Raw genomic sequence first — 14171 nt, 5'->3', positions numbered from 1 at the left:
TGGAGAAGCCAAGCTACACTTTGCGCCCAGCATCGATCCGCGATCGATCGAGACCGCAGTCACTGCAGCGTGCAGAGTCGCCAATCAATTCCACGCTAGAAAGCTCCAAATCCAAAAGGACCCGACGAATCAGCACATATATGCTTGGCGCCCGAGGCAGACAGACAAGTAGGCGTTTGCATGGACCCAGGGCATCGATCAACATCAATGAACATTCCATACACATACAAATAGCTCAGGTACGGTGAATTGTCTTGGCCACAAGCACGACAGCAACCACCAGTCATCGGCTCGTCTCAAGCTACTACTACCATCTGCATCGACCAGGGGTGAATGCCCGCGTGCACGCGCTAGCTCTGGCCGAATCCAGAGGCCGGCGGACCGTGCCTGGTCACTTTCGTCTCCGGACAGGACCCCCTCCTAGCTTATCCTCCATTATTGGTGGATCGATGGATGCTCGCCTCCATTATTTCGATGCCTTGATTTGATCCTTGCCTTTCTCGTTTCTCTTGCTTCGATCTCCCTCCCCGGCCGACCGCACCATATGCACGTCTTGGCCGGTTTCTCTTAGCTAGCACGTAGTACGTACGTGCCCATCTCGGCTGGTTCTCCCTAGTTCTTTGATTTAGCTGGGGTTGCCAAGAAGGAATTCAGTGGTAGCTCTTTCTCGACGCGGGAGCAATGAAGATCCCCAGCTTCCAGAGCACGAGCACGAGCAGTGGCGGCGCCACAAGCGGCTCCGGCTCCGGTTATGGCACGTCCCGCTCCTTCAACCGCTCATTCAACCTCCGGAACCTGTCCAAGCTCTTGCTGCCGCCCCTCGGCTACAGCCAGTCCCCTACCGGCCCCGACAAGTGGGTCGTCTCGCCTCTCGACTCCAGATACAGGTGAGTGAGAGTGACACCGGCCACCATGGCTAGGATCTCTTCAGCTGCTACGTACGACATGACCTTCACTTGATCGGCGTGGTATGGTACGATAGATTGATAATGCATATATGTGGCTTAGGTGCTGGGAGACGTTCATGGTGATCCTGGTGGCGTACTCGGCGTGGGTGTACCCGTTCGAGGTAGCCTTCATGAACGCCACCCCCAAGGGCGGCCTGGAGGTGGCCGACATGGTCGTCGACCTGTTCTTCGCCATCGACATCGTCCTCACCTTCTTCGTCGCCTACATCGACTCCAGCACGCAGCTCCTCGTCCGCGACAGGAGGAGGATAACCCGCAGGTACGTTACATACACCTTTGCCTACCTGCGTACGTACAATATAGTTTTTCTTCTTCCTTTTTTGAGTTGCATGACGACATACATCCTTATCATATCGTTATATATACATACGCTGCATTTCAGATGCAAAACAACGTTAGTTGTGCCGTGCGTGTTACCCATGCAGCCATGCTCTCCATTGCCTGATTTTGCTATACAAGAATTTCCCCACTTCTCTTCTCTCCTCTCCTTTTGTTTGTCCTAAAAATGGGCAGGATATGACAAGATATATGGTTTCGTGTAGTAAATAAAGCCATGCCCTTCACAAAAGTGAACATACCAAATATAAGCATAATTGTTGTCACGCAAAGTCATGGGTGGTATCTTGTCATGTATCCACACTTACCCATTTCAAAACATCCAACCTTTATGACTTTTCTTAGAAAGTTAGATTCTTTGTGGTGATAGTATGTCAGGGGACTGGGCTTCACGGTTCAGAAAACTTCCAAACACAGGATAATTGCCCTTCGGAGTACCCACAAGCGTTCCCCTTTTTCTCTGATCTACTTTCTTCTCCTATTAGCATTTGAGTTGCAAAACACCGTTAGCTTTGCCGTGCGTGTTACCCTTGCTCCATTGCCTGTTTTTAGTACAAGCATTTCCCCACTTCTCTTCTCTCCTTTTCTCCTAAAAATGGGCCAGATCTATGTCGACAAGATATATGTTTTGATGTTAATAAAGCTATGCCCTTTCCAAAAGTAAACATATAAGGGATAAACATAAGAGAATGTGTCACACAAAGTCATGGGTGCTATCTTGTCATGTATCCACACTTGATCATTCTCACAACATCCATCCTTTATGACTTTTCTTATTAACTTTGAATTCTTTGTGGTGACAGTATATCCTAAGCTAGTGCTGCACTTCACGGTTCAAAAAGCTTCCAGACATAGGAGCATTGCTCTCTAGGAGTATACACAAGTGTTACCCTCTTTATCGGCTCTACTTTTCTTCTCGTGTTAGCATCAGGGTGGCAACAAACCAAATGACAAAATATGTGTGTCCTATCCGCGAAGAAATCTCGACCGTAGCCTAAATACTAGATAACCACGGGAATGCATCAGGTCCCCTATACAAATTTTGAGAAGAGCTAAATGGCTCCCATCCGATGAGGGGCGGTAGACCTTGATGATGTCCTCTCGACCTACTATCAAAACGAGTTCGCCAATGAAATACCTTGGCATTCCACTTTCGGTGAAGAGGGTCAAAGGAATCCACTTACAATGTTTTGTTGATAAGGCGCCAATCTTCTCCCTTGGAGCGGAAAATGCTTCAACCCGCCATTGAAGTTCCGATTGATCCCCTTCAAGCAATCAAAAATTACTCCGGAGTTTATTTTGGGAATGCACATATAGGGTTTCCGGTAGACAAGGAAAGTTTTAATTGGGCCGTGGTTTGTAGACAAACTTCTCTCGGAGGTCTTGGCATATATATTCAAAAATTTATTCAAAAATTTATGAATCTTTGGGAGATTACCTTGCAAGTCCACCTTCTTGACAATGTCTCGGACTCTATCATTTGGAAGCTCACCGATTCCGAAGTATACTCTTGCTCTTAGGTCTACAAGGCGCAATTCGTTAGGACAACCTGTTTGGAGATGAACTCTTTAGTTTGGAAGAATCAGGTTTCTCCAAGCTTTTCGCTTGGTTAATCATCCAAAACTGGGTTTGGACGGCGGATAGGTTGGAGAGAAGGGGTTGGCCAAGCAGTTGGCTTTGCCCTCTTTGTAGCGTGATGATGAGACGGCGACTTGCCTACTTTTCAAATGTAGCAACCCCGTCCAAAATTTTAATATGATAAAAGATTGGATTGGACTCCCAAACTTCAATCCCTTAACTTGACTTTGGTGAAGGTTTTGTTCGCGATTTGGAACGAGTAGAAGGCGAGGATCTTTAGAAGCAAGAGCACCATGAGGGTGATTATTCTAAATACAATTAAGCTAGATGCCAAGTCGTGGGTTTTTGGGGGCGCAAAAAATTAGGTCGTATTTTGCCAGGAGAGTAGGCTTTAGTGCATGCATAATTTGTAACTTCGAAACTTGATACTCTATCTTCTTCTTATACAATGAATTAAGTGCCTTCCTTTCAAAAAGAATATATTTCTTATCGTGAGCTGCCTGATATATATGTTCATGCCAGGTCACGCATGATATATATATTTGTTTCCCGTATCCAGTCTTTTTTTTTTATAATCAATACCACATATATTTATAGTACTAATAAATAGTACATGGTAGAGATACACGAGCTGACTCCAATGATTACAAAATAAAGTCTAAAAGATACTAATAAATCTTCGAGGTCTTCAAATTCTTTCTTCTTCCAGAACACAATCTTGTACTCTTCTGAAGGCAGTCAAAGATAGATAACAAACCATAGACCTGTAAATACCGACGAAGGTTCTCCCATAATTTTAATTTGAGCCGCAATGCCAAGACTGCGTGCACGCGCGCAACCATTAAACCACTCATTCAACATCGGCAAGAGTACCAACACCAGTATATCAGGGAATAACAACCAACTAGCCTTGTCGACGACGATGGAGAGCCTTCCCGTATCCAGTCTTAAGTCTTGACGCTTGCACCAAAAAATTATGACATACTCAGGAGACTTCATGAAATACCTTATCGTGGCGACACAAGCTAGATTAAGAAAATGCAAGTGGGCCGGGACAAAAAAAAAGTAGAGGTAGGACTTCTAAAACCAGTACAGAACCCTGACCAAACCGCACTATTATAACGTAAACAATTCTGCAACCAGGCTACGCCGTTACACTTTATCTTACACATTTGGGATTTATGAATAACTATGGTAGATTAATGAATTATAAAGGGAAAATGTGCGAAACAGAACTGCACGTTTGCACTAGTACCATGTACCGCGATGTGTGAGAGGTTCCGGGACATGGCAGGGACCACATCGTGTGACCGAATAGTATAGCTTTTGTTTCTTTTTGATGGATTAGAGATTCAAGATATGGCACTATCTTGATTCGCAAAAAAAGATATGGCACTATCTTTACAGATCGCGGCAGGGTCCACAAGGATACATCTAAGAATTTTAGTTGCATTGTCATGTCACAGATTTCAGAATCTTACTCCGATAATTATTTGTTGTGCCTTTGAATGTTTGATGATTTTGCCAATTACTAATCCGGTCCCTTTGAATCTTTTTATTTTTGATTTCCAATGGCCGGGGTGCGGCACCTTTTCTGGCGGTTATTTTTAAATAATACTAAGTTTTTCTTACTTTATAGGAATAATACGTGTTCTTTAAATGTTTCATATTTGTGACTCGATCGACGAAACAACCGCCGATCGGTTGACAAGTGGCAGACTAGGCATCCTGGGTCCCACTATCATCTGACAGCGATGTCGTTCACATGTAGCTAGGAGTCGCCCACTTCCCTGCTGACAGGCTCGGTCGGCGACGCGTCTGCCGATAAGCCGCACCGTGTCGGACCTTCTCCTTTCTTCTTCCTATCTTCTTTCTCTCTTCTTTCGCTTGGGTTCTTGCGCGAGGCTGTGGAGAAATATCATAGTTGGCACACATGAAAAACTTCATGACCAACTTAAAATCTTCCACCTCCTTCACCTTCGTAAGATGAACGCACCAATACCACTACGCTCCCACCCACGGTGGCAAGCTTCCATTATTTGCCTTCTTCAACCTAAATTATGGGTCAGAGCAAGGCACACCTAAGGTGGAATTTCCTCGGTGGGAGGAAGAGGAAGAACTAGCACATCCCAACTAAGTGATATCCGGTTTTATAGAGAGAGACAGCGAGAATTGACGGAAAGTGGAGGTGGGAGAGAATGGCCAAAACGGAGGCGAAAGGATTTAGCGGGAAAAAATAATTAATTATTAGGCTAACTATGTGTGCAGTAATCATGCAGGTAGTCAACGGTGCATAGGTTGATCAGCCGTTGCATGGCCGATCTGGTCCCCTCGGTGGCCACTCTGCAGATCGGTTGTATGTCCTCTAACAAAAAGCTAGGTGCTAGTTCGGGCGACGGTCTAATCGGCGGCCTTTTGGCGAGTCAATTGTTTTTGGAAATCGCGTAATATTCATGAAAATTAATTTAAAAAATTATATACTTTTTTAATAAACACCTTTTTTATCTAAGGATGGCAATTTTACCCATGGGTACCGTACCCGCATGGGCGGGATATGGATACACTTTTATACCTATGGGTAGTACCCATATACTACCCGTTAAATCATGAGTAGAGCACACATATAACCTAGTACCCACGGGTATACCCATATCTTGTCAGTTTATTGCAAATTTCTTACGTGACACATCTACGTTTGTTGACTTATGAGTTAGAATATGAGAATGTGATTTTGTTTTGTTAATTGTTATGTACTCAACTACTTGTTATAGAGTTGAGATAATTTATTTTTAATTAAATTTATTATTGATAAATTAAAATTGTGAGTAACTTGTGTACAATTTGACATACCCACCATGTACACAATAGGTACGGTACGGGTATGTGTAAAAATGTATACCCATTAACTATACGGATAGAGCATGGTATTGTTTTAGCCTGCACATACCATACCATCTCCATTCTTATTTCCGGCCAGCGGCCACTTACCTATGTGGATGTTTTGATCTGGCATGCGGCACAGAGCAGTACGGGCCCAGTTTTTTCTAGCCTAATATCTCCAACACGACCAAAACCAGGCCCGTGCGGGCAACGCTCGAAGCCTCTGCCTGGCCTGGCCCCTCGCTCGTCCCTCCCCTAGCTCAATGCGGCTCGACCTCGTCCTTCTCCGGCGCGGCGCCGCTTGACGCCAGGCTGCTCGGCTGCTGGCCCGCCCTGCCTGGCCGCCTCCTACCCTCCTCCGCGCGACCGTCGGCCGGAGCCGCTCTAGACCTCGGGTGCTGGTGCGGCCGTGCGATGCTCGAGTGGTGCGGCACCCTCGAATCCTAGTCCAGACGCCACTGGGGATTCAGCTGCGGCTCCCCCTTGTAGGAGCTAAGTATTTTCTGTCCATCTCACTCTTTTCAAAGTTCACTTGAACTGATATATGTAACTGTCCAGAATTGAAGTGATCCATTGATTTAATTATTTTTTATTGATTTCATGTTCTAGGAATAGATCAATGGAAACAAATGCATTTTATCCATTAATCTCTACACCCAAACAGTCAGCAAATCCTCAAATCGAAGGAGCTCATCGAAAAGATTTTGTGATACACATGAGTGTTTTTTAGAAATGTACTGTTTTCAAAGTTCACTTGAATTGATATATGTCACTGTCCAGAACTGAAGTTATTCATTGATTTAACAAAAAACATTATGGATTTCATGTCCTAGGAATGCATCAACAGAAGACAAATGCATTTTATCCATTAATCTCTACACACAAACAGTCAGCAAATCCTCAATTTGAAGAAGCTCCTTTTTTTTGAACAGATTTTGTGATAAACATGAGTTCTTTTAGATGAAAAGTTGCAGTTAGTTTTTGGCCCGGGTCTTGTTCCAGTCCTGGTTCCTCCACTGGCCATCGGTGCCTATATTGACCGGCTCACATCGTTCGCGGGCAAAATCTGTCCAAAGTTTTTTACTTTTATGTTATATTTGATTTATTTGTCTCTATGGATTGCCGTAATAACCTTGTAAATGTAGGTACCTGAAGACATTTTTCATCCTGGATGTGGCGTCGACGATCCCCTTCCAAGGCCTGGCCTACCTCGCCACCGGGAAGGTCAGGGAAGGCTGGGTGTACACCGTGCTCGGTGTCTTCCGGCTGTGGCGTCTCAGGAAGGTCAAACAGTTCTTCACAAGGTAATTAAGCGAGGAGACACTACCTTTTGAAGCACTCGATAAACCAACAGTTAAATGCAGAACAATCAGAGCTTAAACTATTCGATAAATCTTCAGGCTGGAGAAGGACATCCGATTCAGCTACTTCTGGATTCGTTGTGCACGGCTCATTGCGGTAAGATCGGGTTGGAAATGTATTGGTCTGAAGAACATTAGAGATACTTGCAGCGTATTTGTCTGAAGAACTTTGGAGAAATTCTGAAAGAGATGGTTGTGATGGTTCAGGTGACTCTGTTCCTGGTGCACTACGCGGGTTGCCTGTATTACATGATCGCAGACCGGTACCCAAACCGGGACAAGACATGGATCGGCGCGGTGACACCCAACTTCCGGCAGGAGAGCCTGTGGATGCGCTACATCTCCTCCATCTACTGGTCCATCACCACCATGACCACCGTCGGCTACGGCGACCTGCACGCCCAGAACAATGTCGAGATGATCTTCAACATCTTCTACATGCTCTTCAACCTCGGCCTTACTGCCTACCTCATCGGCAACATGACAAACCTCGTCGTTGAGGGCACCCGCCGCACCATGGAATTCGTAAGTTCCCTGTACTGTAACCCACCTCGCAACAGAAGCACTACTTTTGCCTGAATCTAATGTGTTAATTTTCCGTTGGTTGGCAGAGGAACAGCATTCGGGCGGCGTCCAACTTCGTGAGCAGGAACCGCCTACCGCCGAGGCTGCAGCAGCAGATCCTGGCCTACATGTGCCTCAAGTTCAGGGCGGAGAGCCTGAACCAGCAGCAGCTTATCGACCAGCTACCCAAGTCCATCTGCAAGAGCATCTGCGAGCACCTCTTCCTCCCCGTCGTCAAGGAGGTGTACCTCTTCAAGGACGTCTCAAGAGAGACGCTCCTGCTCCTGGTCACCAGGACGAAGCCGGAGTACATTCCGCCCAAGGAGGACGTGATTGTGCAAAATGAGGCGGCAGACGACGTGTACATCATCGTATCTGGGGAGGTGGAGATCATCCACTTCGATGGCGACCGGGAGCAGGTGGTGGGCACGTTGGGCACCAGGGACATCTTTGGCGAGGTGAGCGCGTTGAGCGACCGTGCACAGTGCTTCACGTTCCGGACCAGGACGTTGAGCCAGCTGTTGAGGCTGAAGCAGGCCACGCTCAAGGAGGCCATGCAGAGTAAGCCCGACGACAGCGTCATCATCATCAAGAACTTCCTCAGGGTAATGCATATCTTCTTGTGTCTGTCAGCGTGACACATGTAATTCAGTTCTGTGGATGATAACTGAAATAAATCGATCCTTGTCTGCTGTGTTTTATTGTTCAGCATCAGATTGAAGTGCATGACATGAAGGATTTGCTGGGTGAGAATGCTGGTGAGGACAGCAGCGGCGTCAACATTCCGTGCAATCTCCTCACGGTCGCCACCACTGGGAACAGCAGCTTCCTTGAGGACCTCCTCAGGGTTGGGATGGACCCTGACGTGGGCGACTCCAAAGGAAGAACTGCGTTGGTAAGCAGAACAACACATTTTTCATCTCCAGTTCGAACTCCGAGACAGTGCACTGAGCAGCTGATCCGTGCCACTGGCAGCACATCGCGGCATCAAAGGGGTACGAGGAGTGCGTGCTGGTACTACTCAGGCACGGCTGCAACGTCAATATCAAAGGTAGCGGATCACTTTATCACTGATCATTTTCGGCGATCACCCTAAAATAAATTGGCTAACTGTTTTCTATTGGCGGTGAGGGCAGACTCGCAGGGCAACACGGCGATGTGGCAGGCCATCGCGGCGCGGCACCACAAGGTGTTTAGCATCCTCTACCACCTTGCGCGTGTCTCGACCCCGCACGCCGGCGGCGACCTCCTCTGCCTAGCCGCGCGGCGGGGCGACATCGACACACTCCGCGAGCTCCTCAAGCACGGCCTGGGCGTCGACTGCGAGGACCGCAACGGCGCCACCGCCCTGCGCGTCGCGCTGACCGAGGGCCGAGCCGACGTGGCCAGGTTCCTTGTCATGAACGGCGCCAGCGTGGACAAGGCCTGCCACGACGGCGAAGGCGCTGCCACCCCCACAGCGTCAGTGGCAGAGCTGCGCGAGCTCGCGAAGAGGCGGGAGGTCGGCCACCCGATAACCATATACGACTCGCCGGCGGACAGCGTCACGGTGGTCGGCTCGTCAGGGGACCTTGGTCAGAGGAAGCTCCCGAGCAAGAGATCGGACAGCGCGCACTGGCCTCGGGTGAGCATATACAGGGGCCATCCGTTCGTCAGGAACCACAGCTCCGAGGCCGGCAAGCTCATCAATCTGCCAGCCACGATGGAAGAGTTCAAAACCATCATTGGTACGTACTCATTAGACACCAAGAAATTGAAACATATACTCAGCATACTGCATCGTTCCCCACGCGGATTGGCCAAATGAATTCGTAGCTGAAACGTCTGTCTGTTTTCTCTCAGGAGAGAAACTGAAAGTCGATGGCGAGAAGGCGCTGGTCCTGAACCACGAAGGATCAGAGATCGACTCGGTGGACGTGATCCGGGACAACGACAAGCTGTTCATCGTCACCGAAGAGAACATGAGGATGCTGTCGTCAATGGATTCCGTGGCTGCTTTGTAACACCTTGCCTGCAGGTTCAGGTGTTTCACATAAAATTCTTAGCGCTAGCTGATGGAATGTCTATTTTATCTTGCTCTGAATAATCCAGTCACCTCGATCTGTGGAACGTGAGAAGTGCGAAGCGAGTGAAGTGTGATGTTTTCCATCTGGAGTACGCGTAGACATAGTGCTTCGTAAAAGAAGTACCGATAGTGCAAATGCATGGGTGATGTAGACATTGTGGAATGCGACATCGGCTATAAATAGGCTTCGCACGTTGTTTTGATCACTACTGTGTATGAGGCTATGGACGCCTTCGAGGTATTGACTGGTACTCTTGAAGTAATACCTAGATTATGTTTAGCAGAGCCCCTATTTCTCGGAACCGAATAAAGTGAGTTCAGTCTCCCGAAAAACAAATTGGTAGCGGATTTAGCGACGGCGCAGAACAGAAACCGGAAACGTGAACCGAACTCGCTGAAATCATACGTCGCGGAAAATCGAAACTCACGATTGCACTCGATTTCATCGGATCAAGCTGAATTCGTTCATAATTTATAATACTAGGGGCAAAATACATGCATCTTGGAACCTACATTGGATACTAGGGGCCTAATTTAGACTTGATATAGTCCCAGGAGTGACTATACTGTCACCGGGGCGCTTAATGTCGCTGGCGGAGGGTTTTTGGTCGCCGGCTCTTCCGACGACCGCCACCACCTCGATGGCCGCCGCCTCGGAGGTGCTCCTGCAGGCTAGAGGCGGCGGCGTCATCGTCGTCGCCGCGCGGGGGCAGCGCCGGTAGCGGCGGGCTGCATGCGCCGGCAGCGGGGGGCGCCTCCGCTTCTCCTTCCGCAGCCTCCTCCGCGCGCGCGCTTGAAGGTGCGCCATCACCTCCGGCCACTTCCGGCCGGCCCGCTTCCACGCGCCGTCGGAGCGCCTCCGTCTGGCGCGCTCCGGCGACGCCCGTACACCCGGCGGACGCCGAGTTGATCTTCCGCCGCCGGATCGGCCACCTCCCCTACCCACGCGTCTTGAACGCGCCATTCCAGGCGGAGGGATGCTGGCCAAAGCGGCGGAGCGGCGTCGGAGGGTCCGGAATCTCTCGTCGGAGCGGAGGCGGGCGGCGGCGGCGGGAGAGGAGCGGCGGAGGGGAGTAGGGTTTACGAACCGAACTCCCCTCCGCGGCCCCTTTTAATACGGGCGTCTGCTCAATTTCTCGAGCCCCTGAACTCCGTTTACGAGCCGGCCCATGTATTCGGGCTCTGTTCTGCGCGCGTTTCGGCCCGAACCCGTAAATCCGCGGGAAAAATTCAGTTCCGACGGGATTTACGGGCTCTGTTAGAGATGCTCTTAGAGCAGGTTGGTCTATACCAAGAAATGGAATAGGTATAATGGACTGAAGGGTAGAGAAAATAATTAGAGTATTTTGTTTTCGTGAAAACCCAAAAGTTTTTTGCGTTTTATTTTATTGAAAAGATAAGAGTTTTACAATCCTCTTAGGAGGCATATTACAACAGGGTTATTGGTGCGTTTGTTTAAGGCTGTGCATATCAAAACCCACCAGACAAAACATAACCGAACTGAATTTCTTTGTTGCTATTGTTTCTTCGTTTTTGGTACAGTATGAAAATATGATACTGCCTGTTTGGCCTCGGTTAGTTTACTCCCTCCATTTCTTTTCTCTCTGCGTATAAGAGTTTTCCTAAATCAAACTTTGTAAAATTTGACCAAATTTGTAGTAAAAAAAAATTAACATCTACAATATAAAAGTTAATACCATGATGCATCTCATGATATTCAGTTGGTATTGTGAATATTGATATTTTTTTGTATAAAGTTAGTCAAACTTTAAGAAGTTTGACTTAAGACAAAGCATATATGCAGAGTAAAAAGAAATGGAGGGGGTATAAAATCGATTTTTTTTGGTAAGAGCCGAAATACCGAATCAACCGCCCCACCGCACTCTGGCTCATCCTCGTGGGCTCGTAAGTATTTTTTCTTTTCTTCTTTTTCAAATTGGGGAATAAAACCCCGACTTCTGCATCATGATGATGCACACGACATTTTTATTAAAAAGTTATGAATACATTATTTGTAATAAATCAAGCATCACACAGAATTTATACAAGAATCAACCAGTGAAAGAAATAAAACATAGAATGACTACACATCAAGGTAGCCGCCTATTATGCCATCAGGCTGGTACAAGATATTCTGAGCGACCATTTGGAGCCGTGTGAATCCAGAAGCCATAGCATCCCGCTGCCCCTCTGGTGATAGCAGAGCCCACAGCTGAACTCAACTATATATGAATCATACTGGCGTGCAAGCCAGGAGACAACTATATATGCACACTGATCATTGATGATTTACTGCACATCACCACATACATATAATTCTTGCCTTCCACCACCCAATAACAATCTTAATTACTGAGGAAAATAACATAACGTGGCGTTTGTGTAGCATCTAATCCAATCAAATCTGAAAATAAAATGAGGACCAATCAATGAACAAAGACAATCGATCCACGAAAACACCGTGGATGCATGCAGAGACCAGGGGATGATTCTCTCCTACAAAAACCTGCAATCCAAGGAGGAGTGCAGCGTATCAATTCCCCATTTGCTCTTCTCGAACGAAAGGTATTAAAGGACAACATCTCTGAGCCTGGTGCTTCCATCTTACTCCTCCTTAGCTACTACAAGAAACATGTCAGCTTGGTCGTACCGTTGGGAGATAGCTCAAAACCTTTGCATGCTTCGCATCGTGTTTCTTTGTTGGTCTTGATTCTTATCCATGTGATATTTTAGATCATGTGTTCATTCTCATGATAAGTTATAGCTCATCGAAGAAAATGGATTTCGAATGTATTGCATTTTCGAGTTAGATGATTTTCTCGGTTTCTCGTATTGAGAGGTTGCACCTCTAAAATTCATAGAAAATATCTGCTCCCACATGTTTCCACATTTTCACCTTTTGTAGGGGTAATTTTTGTCGTCCTCTTTCGAACAAAATTGGTTTCGTCCCAATCGAAATTCTCAATCTCAAGATATTGCATTTCTCGTATTTGCTACGCGCTAGCTTTTTTTTTATTAAAGAAGGCCGGTACTACCGCTTCGCTTAGGCTACCGGCCCAAGTACCGGCCAGCCCTCCTGCAGTTCTGTAATCAAAGCGGTACCAGGCCGGAAGCCTGGCCGGTAGTACCAGGCCCGTCATCTTCTTCCACTCCCATCTTCTCATCCCGCACTGGGCGGCCGTCCCTCATCTTCCTACCAGGCCGCTTGGCCCCGCTCCCGCTCACCCACCTGGCCCAGCTCGCACCCGCAACGGCGCCTCTCGCTCGCCTGTTGACCAGCGCGCGGGCTATCGGCGGCGCGCGCGGCAGTAGAAGGCAGCAGCGCGATTGCGCGAAGGAACCCGTTCTCTCTCTCCCCTATAGACCGTTGTGGTGTGCTGTTTTCTCACGAACGAACGGTAGTATAGGTTCCGCGTGCACTTTTTGCCTGATTTCTGTGTTATTTTGTACGGGAGAAATCTGCTCGATTTTCTGCTTCAATGGACATATTTTCTGAATCCCTACTTGTATTTTTCTTCCTTGTTTTTTCACACAGCTCTTCTTCCTCTATTCTCTCTCATCCATTGATAATTTTGAGGAGGTTCTTCCTTCTCTTAATTTCTCCATTATTTTTTGCATCTTTTTGAAGGATAAGAAAGACGAGATCTAGATCTACTACTTCACCAATCAAATCCCTCTCTTTGTGAGGGAAACTTGCTAGATCTTGGAAAAAAATTGGTTTTCTTCCATCGTTTTGTTGCTCCTCCCGTACTCTCCCAATAGCTTCTGTAGTTTTGTTGGATTTTGGTAGTGAAAGACTTGAGCATCTTAGTAGTGTTTTTGCTATTGCATTAGGTCCATCGATTTGAGTTCTCTACGGAGATTTGGTCTCGTGAGAGTTCGTGAGTATTACCTCTTGGGTTCTTTCAACCCTAGACGGCTTGTAGACCTTAGTGGTGTTGTGCATTTGTGGCGTTGTCGCCTTTGTGGTGTGGTAGCATTTGTGGCGCGTTGTAGCCCTTTGTGGCATGTTGTAGCCTTTATAGCCTTGTACTTGAGGGCATCTGATTGTTGTGGAGTTCGACTCAAGCTTGATACTTGGGTGATTGCCCCAAGCTTGTACGGGTTCGGTGACCATACTCAAGAGTCCCTTAGTGGATCGAGGATTTTCCTTTTGGTGGAAAAGGCTCGAGGAGAATACGGTGGCTTTAGTGGCATATGAAGTGCCTTGTGTCTCCACACCACTCCAACGGAAAGTAGCATCTGCAAGGGTGTGAACTTCGAGATACATCGTCGTCTCCGCATGTCTCGGTTACTTCTCAACCCGAGCTCCTTTACTTGCGCACTTTACATTGTGATAGCTTTCGTGCTTGAGGTTCTATATACATTACTATCACCTTATTGCTTATCTTGCTTAGCATAGGTTGTTGGTGCACATAG

The 14171-nt window shown here is 47.4% G+C and overlaps 1 protein-coding gene across 1 annotated transcript; it reads left to right on the top strand.

The window, feature by feature from the left end:
- The first annotated feature begins 279 nt into the window (after window positions 1-279).
- Window positions 280-9888, top strand: LOC124707445 (potassium channel AKT2-like). The gene is made up of 10 exons (XM_047239100.1): window positions 280-887; window positions 1009-1227; window positions 6908-7066; window positions 7163-7220; window positions 7331-7648; window positions 7735-8292; window positions 8397-8582; window positions 8663-8738; window positions 8824-9414; window positions 9530-9888. Exons 1-10 carry the CDS (start codon window positions 682-684, stop codon window positions 9688-9690), a joined length of 2532 nt encoding a protein of 843 aa, XP_047095056.1. The 5' UTR covers window positions 280-681; the 3' UTR covers window positions 9691-9888.
- The last annotated feature ends 4283 nt before the right edge of the window (window positions 9889-14171 follow it).

The sequence above is a fragment of the Lolium rigidum genome, chromosome 4, assembly GCF_022539505.1.
Source record: "Lolium rigidum isolate FL_2022 chromosome 4, APGP_CSIRO_Lrig_0.1, whole genome shotgun sequence".
Classification (NCBI taxonomy): domain Eukaryota; kingdom Viridiplantae; phylum Streptophyta; class Magnoliopsida; order Poales; family Poaceae; genus Lolium; species Lolium rigidum.
This window is presented reverse-complemented; position numbering and strand designations above follow the sequence as displayed.

Coding starts and splice junctions, on each gene's coding strand:
- LOC124707445 (XM_047239100.1), top strand. CDS start 682: ATGAAGATCCCCAGCTTCCAGAGCACGAGCACGAGCAGTGGCGGCGCC. Junction 7,221..7,330: donor GTTGTGCACGGCTCATTGCG/GTAAGATCGGGT, acceptor GTGATGGTTCAG/GTGACTCTGTTCCTGGTGCA. Junction 8,583..8,662: donor CCAAAGGAAGAACTGCGTTG/GTAAGCAGAACA, acceptor TGCCACTGGCAG/CACATCGCGGCATCAAAGGG.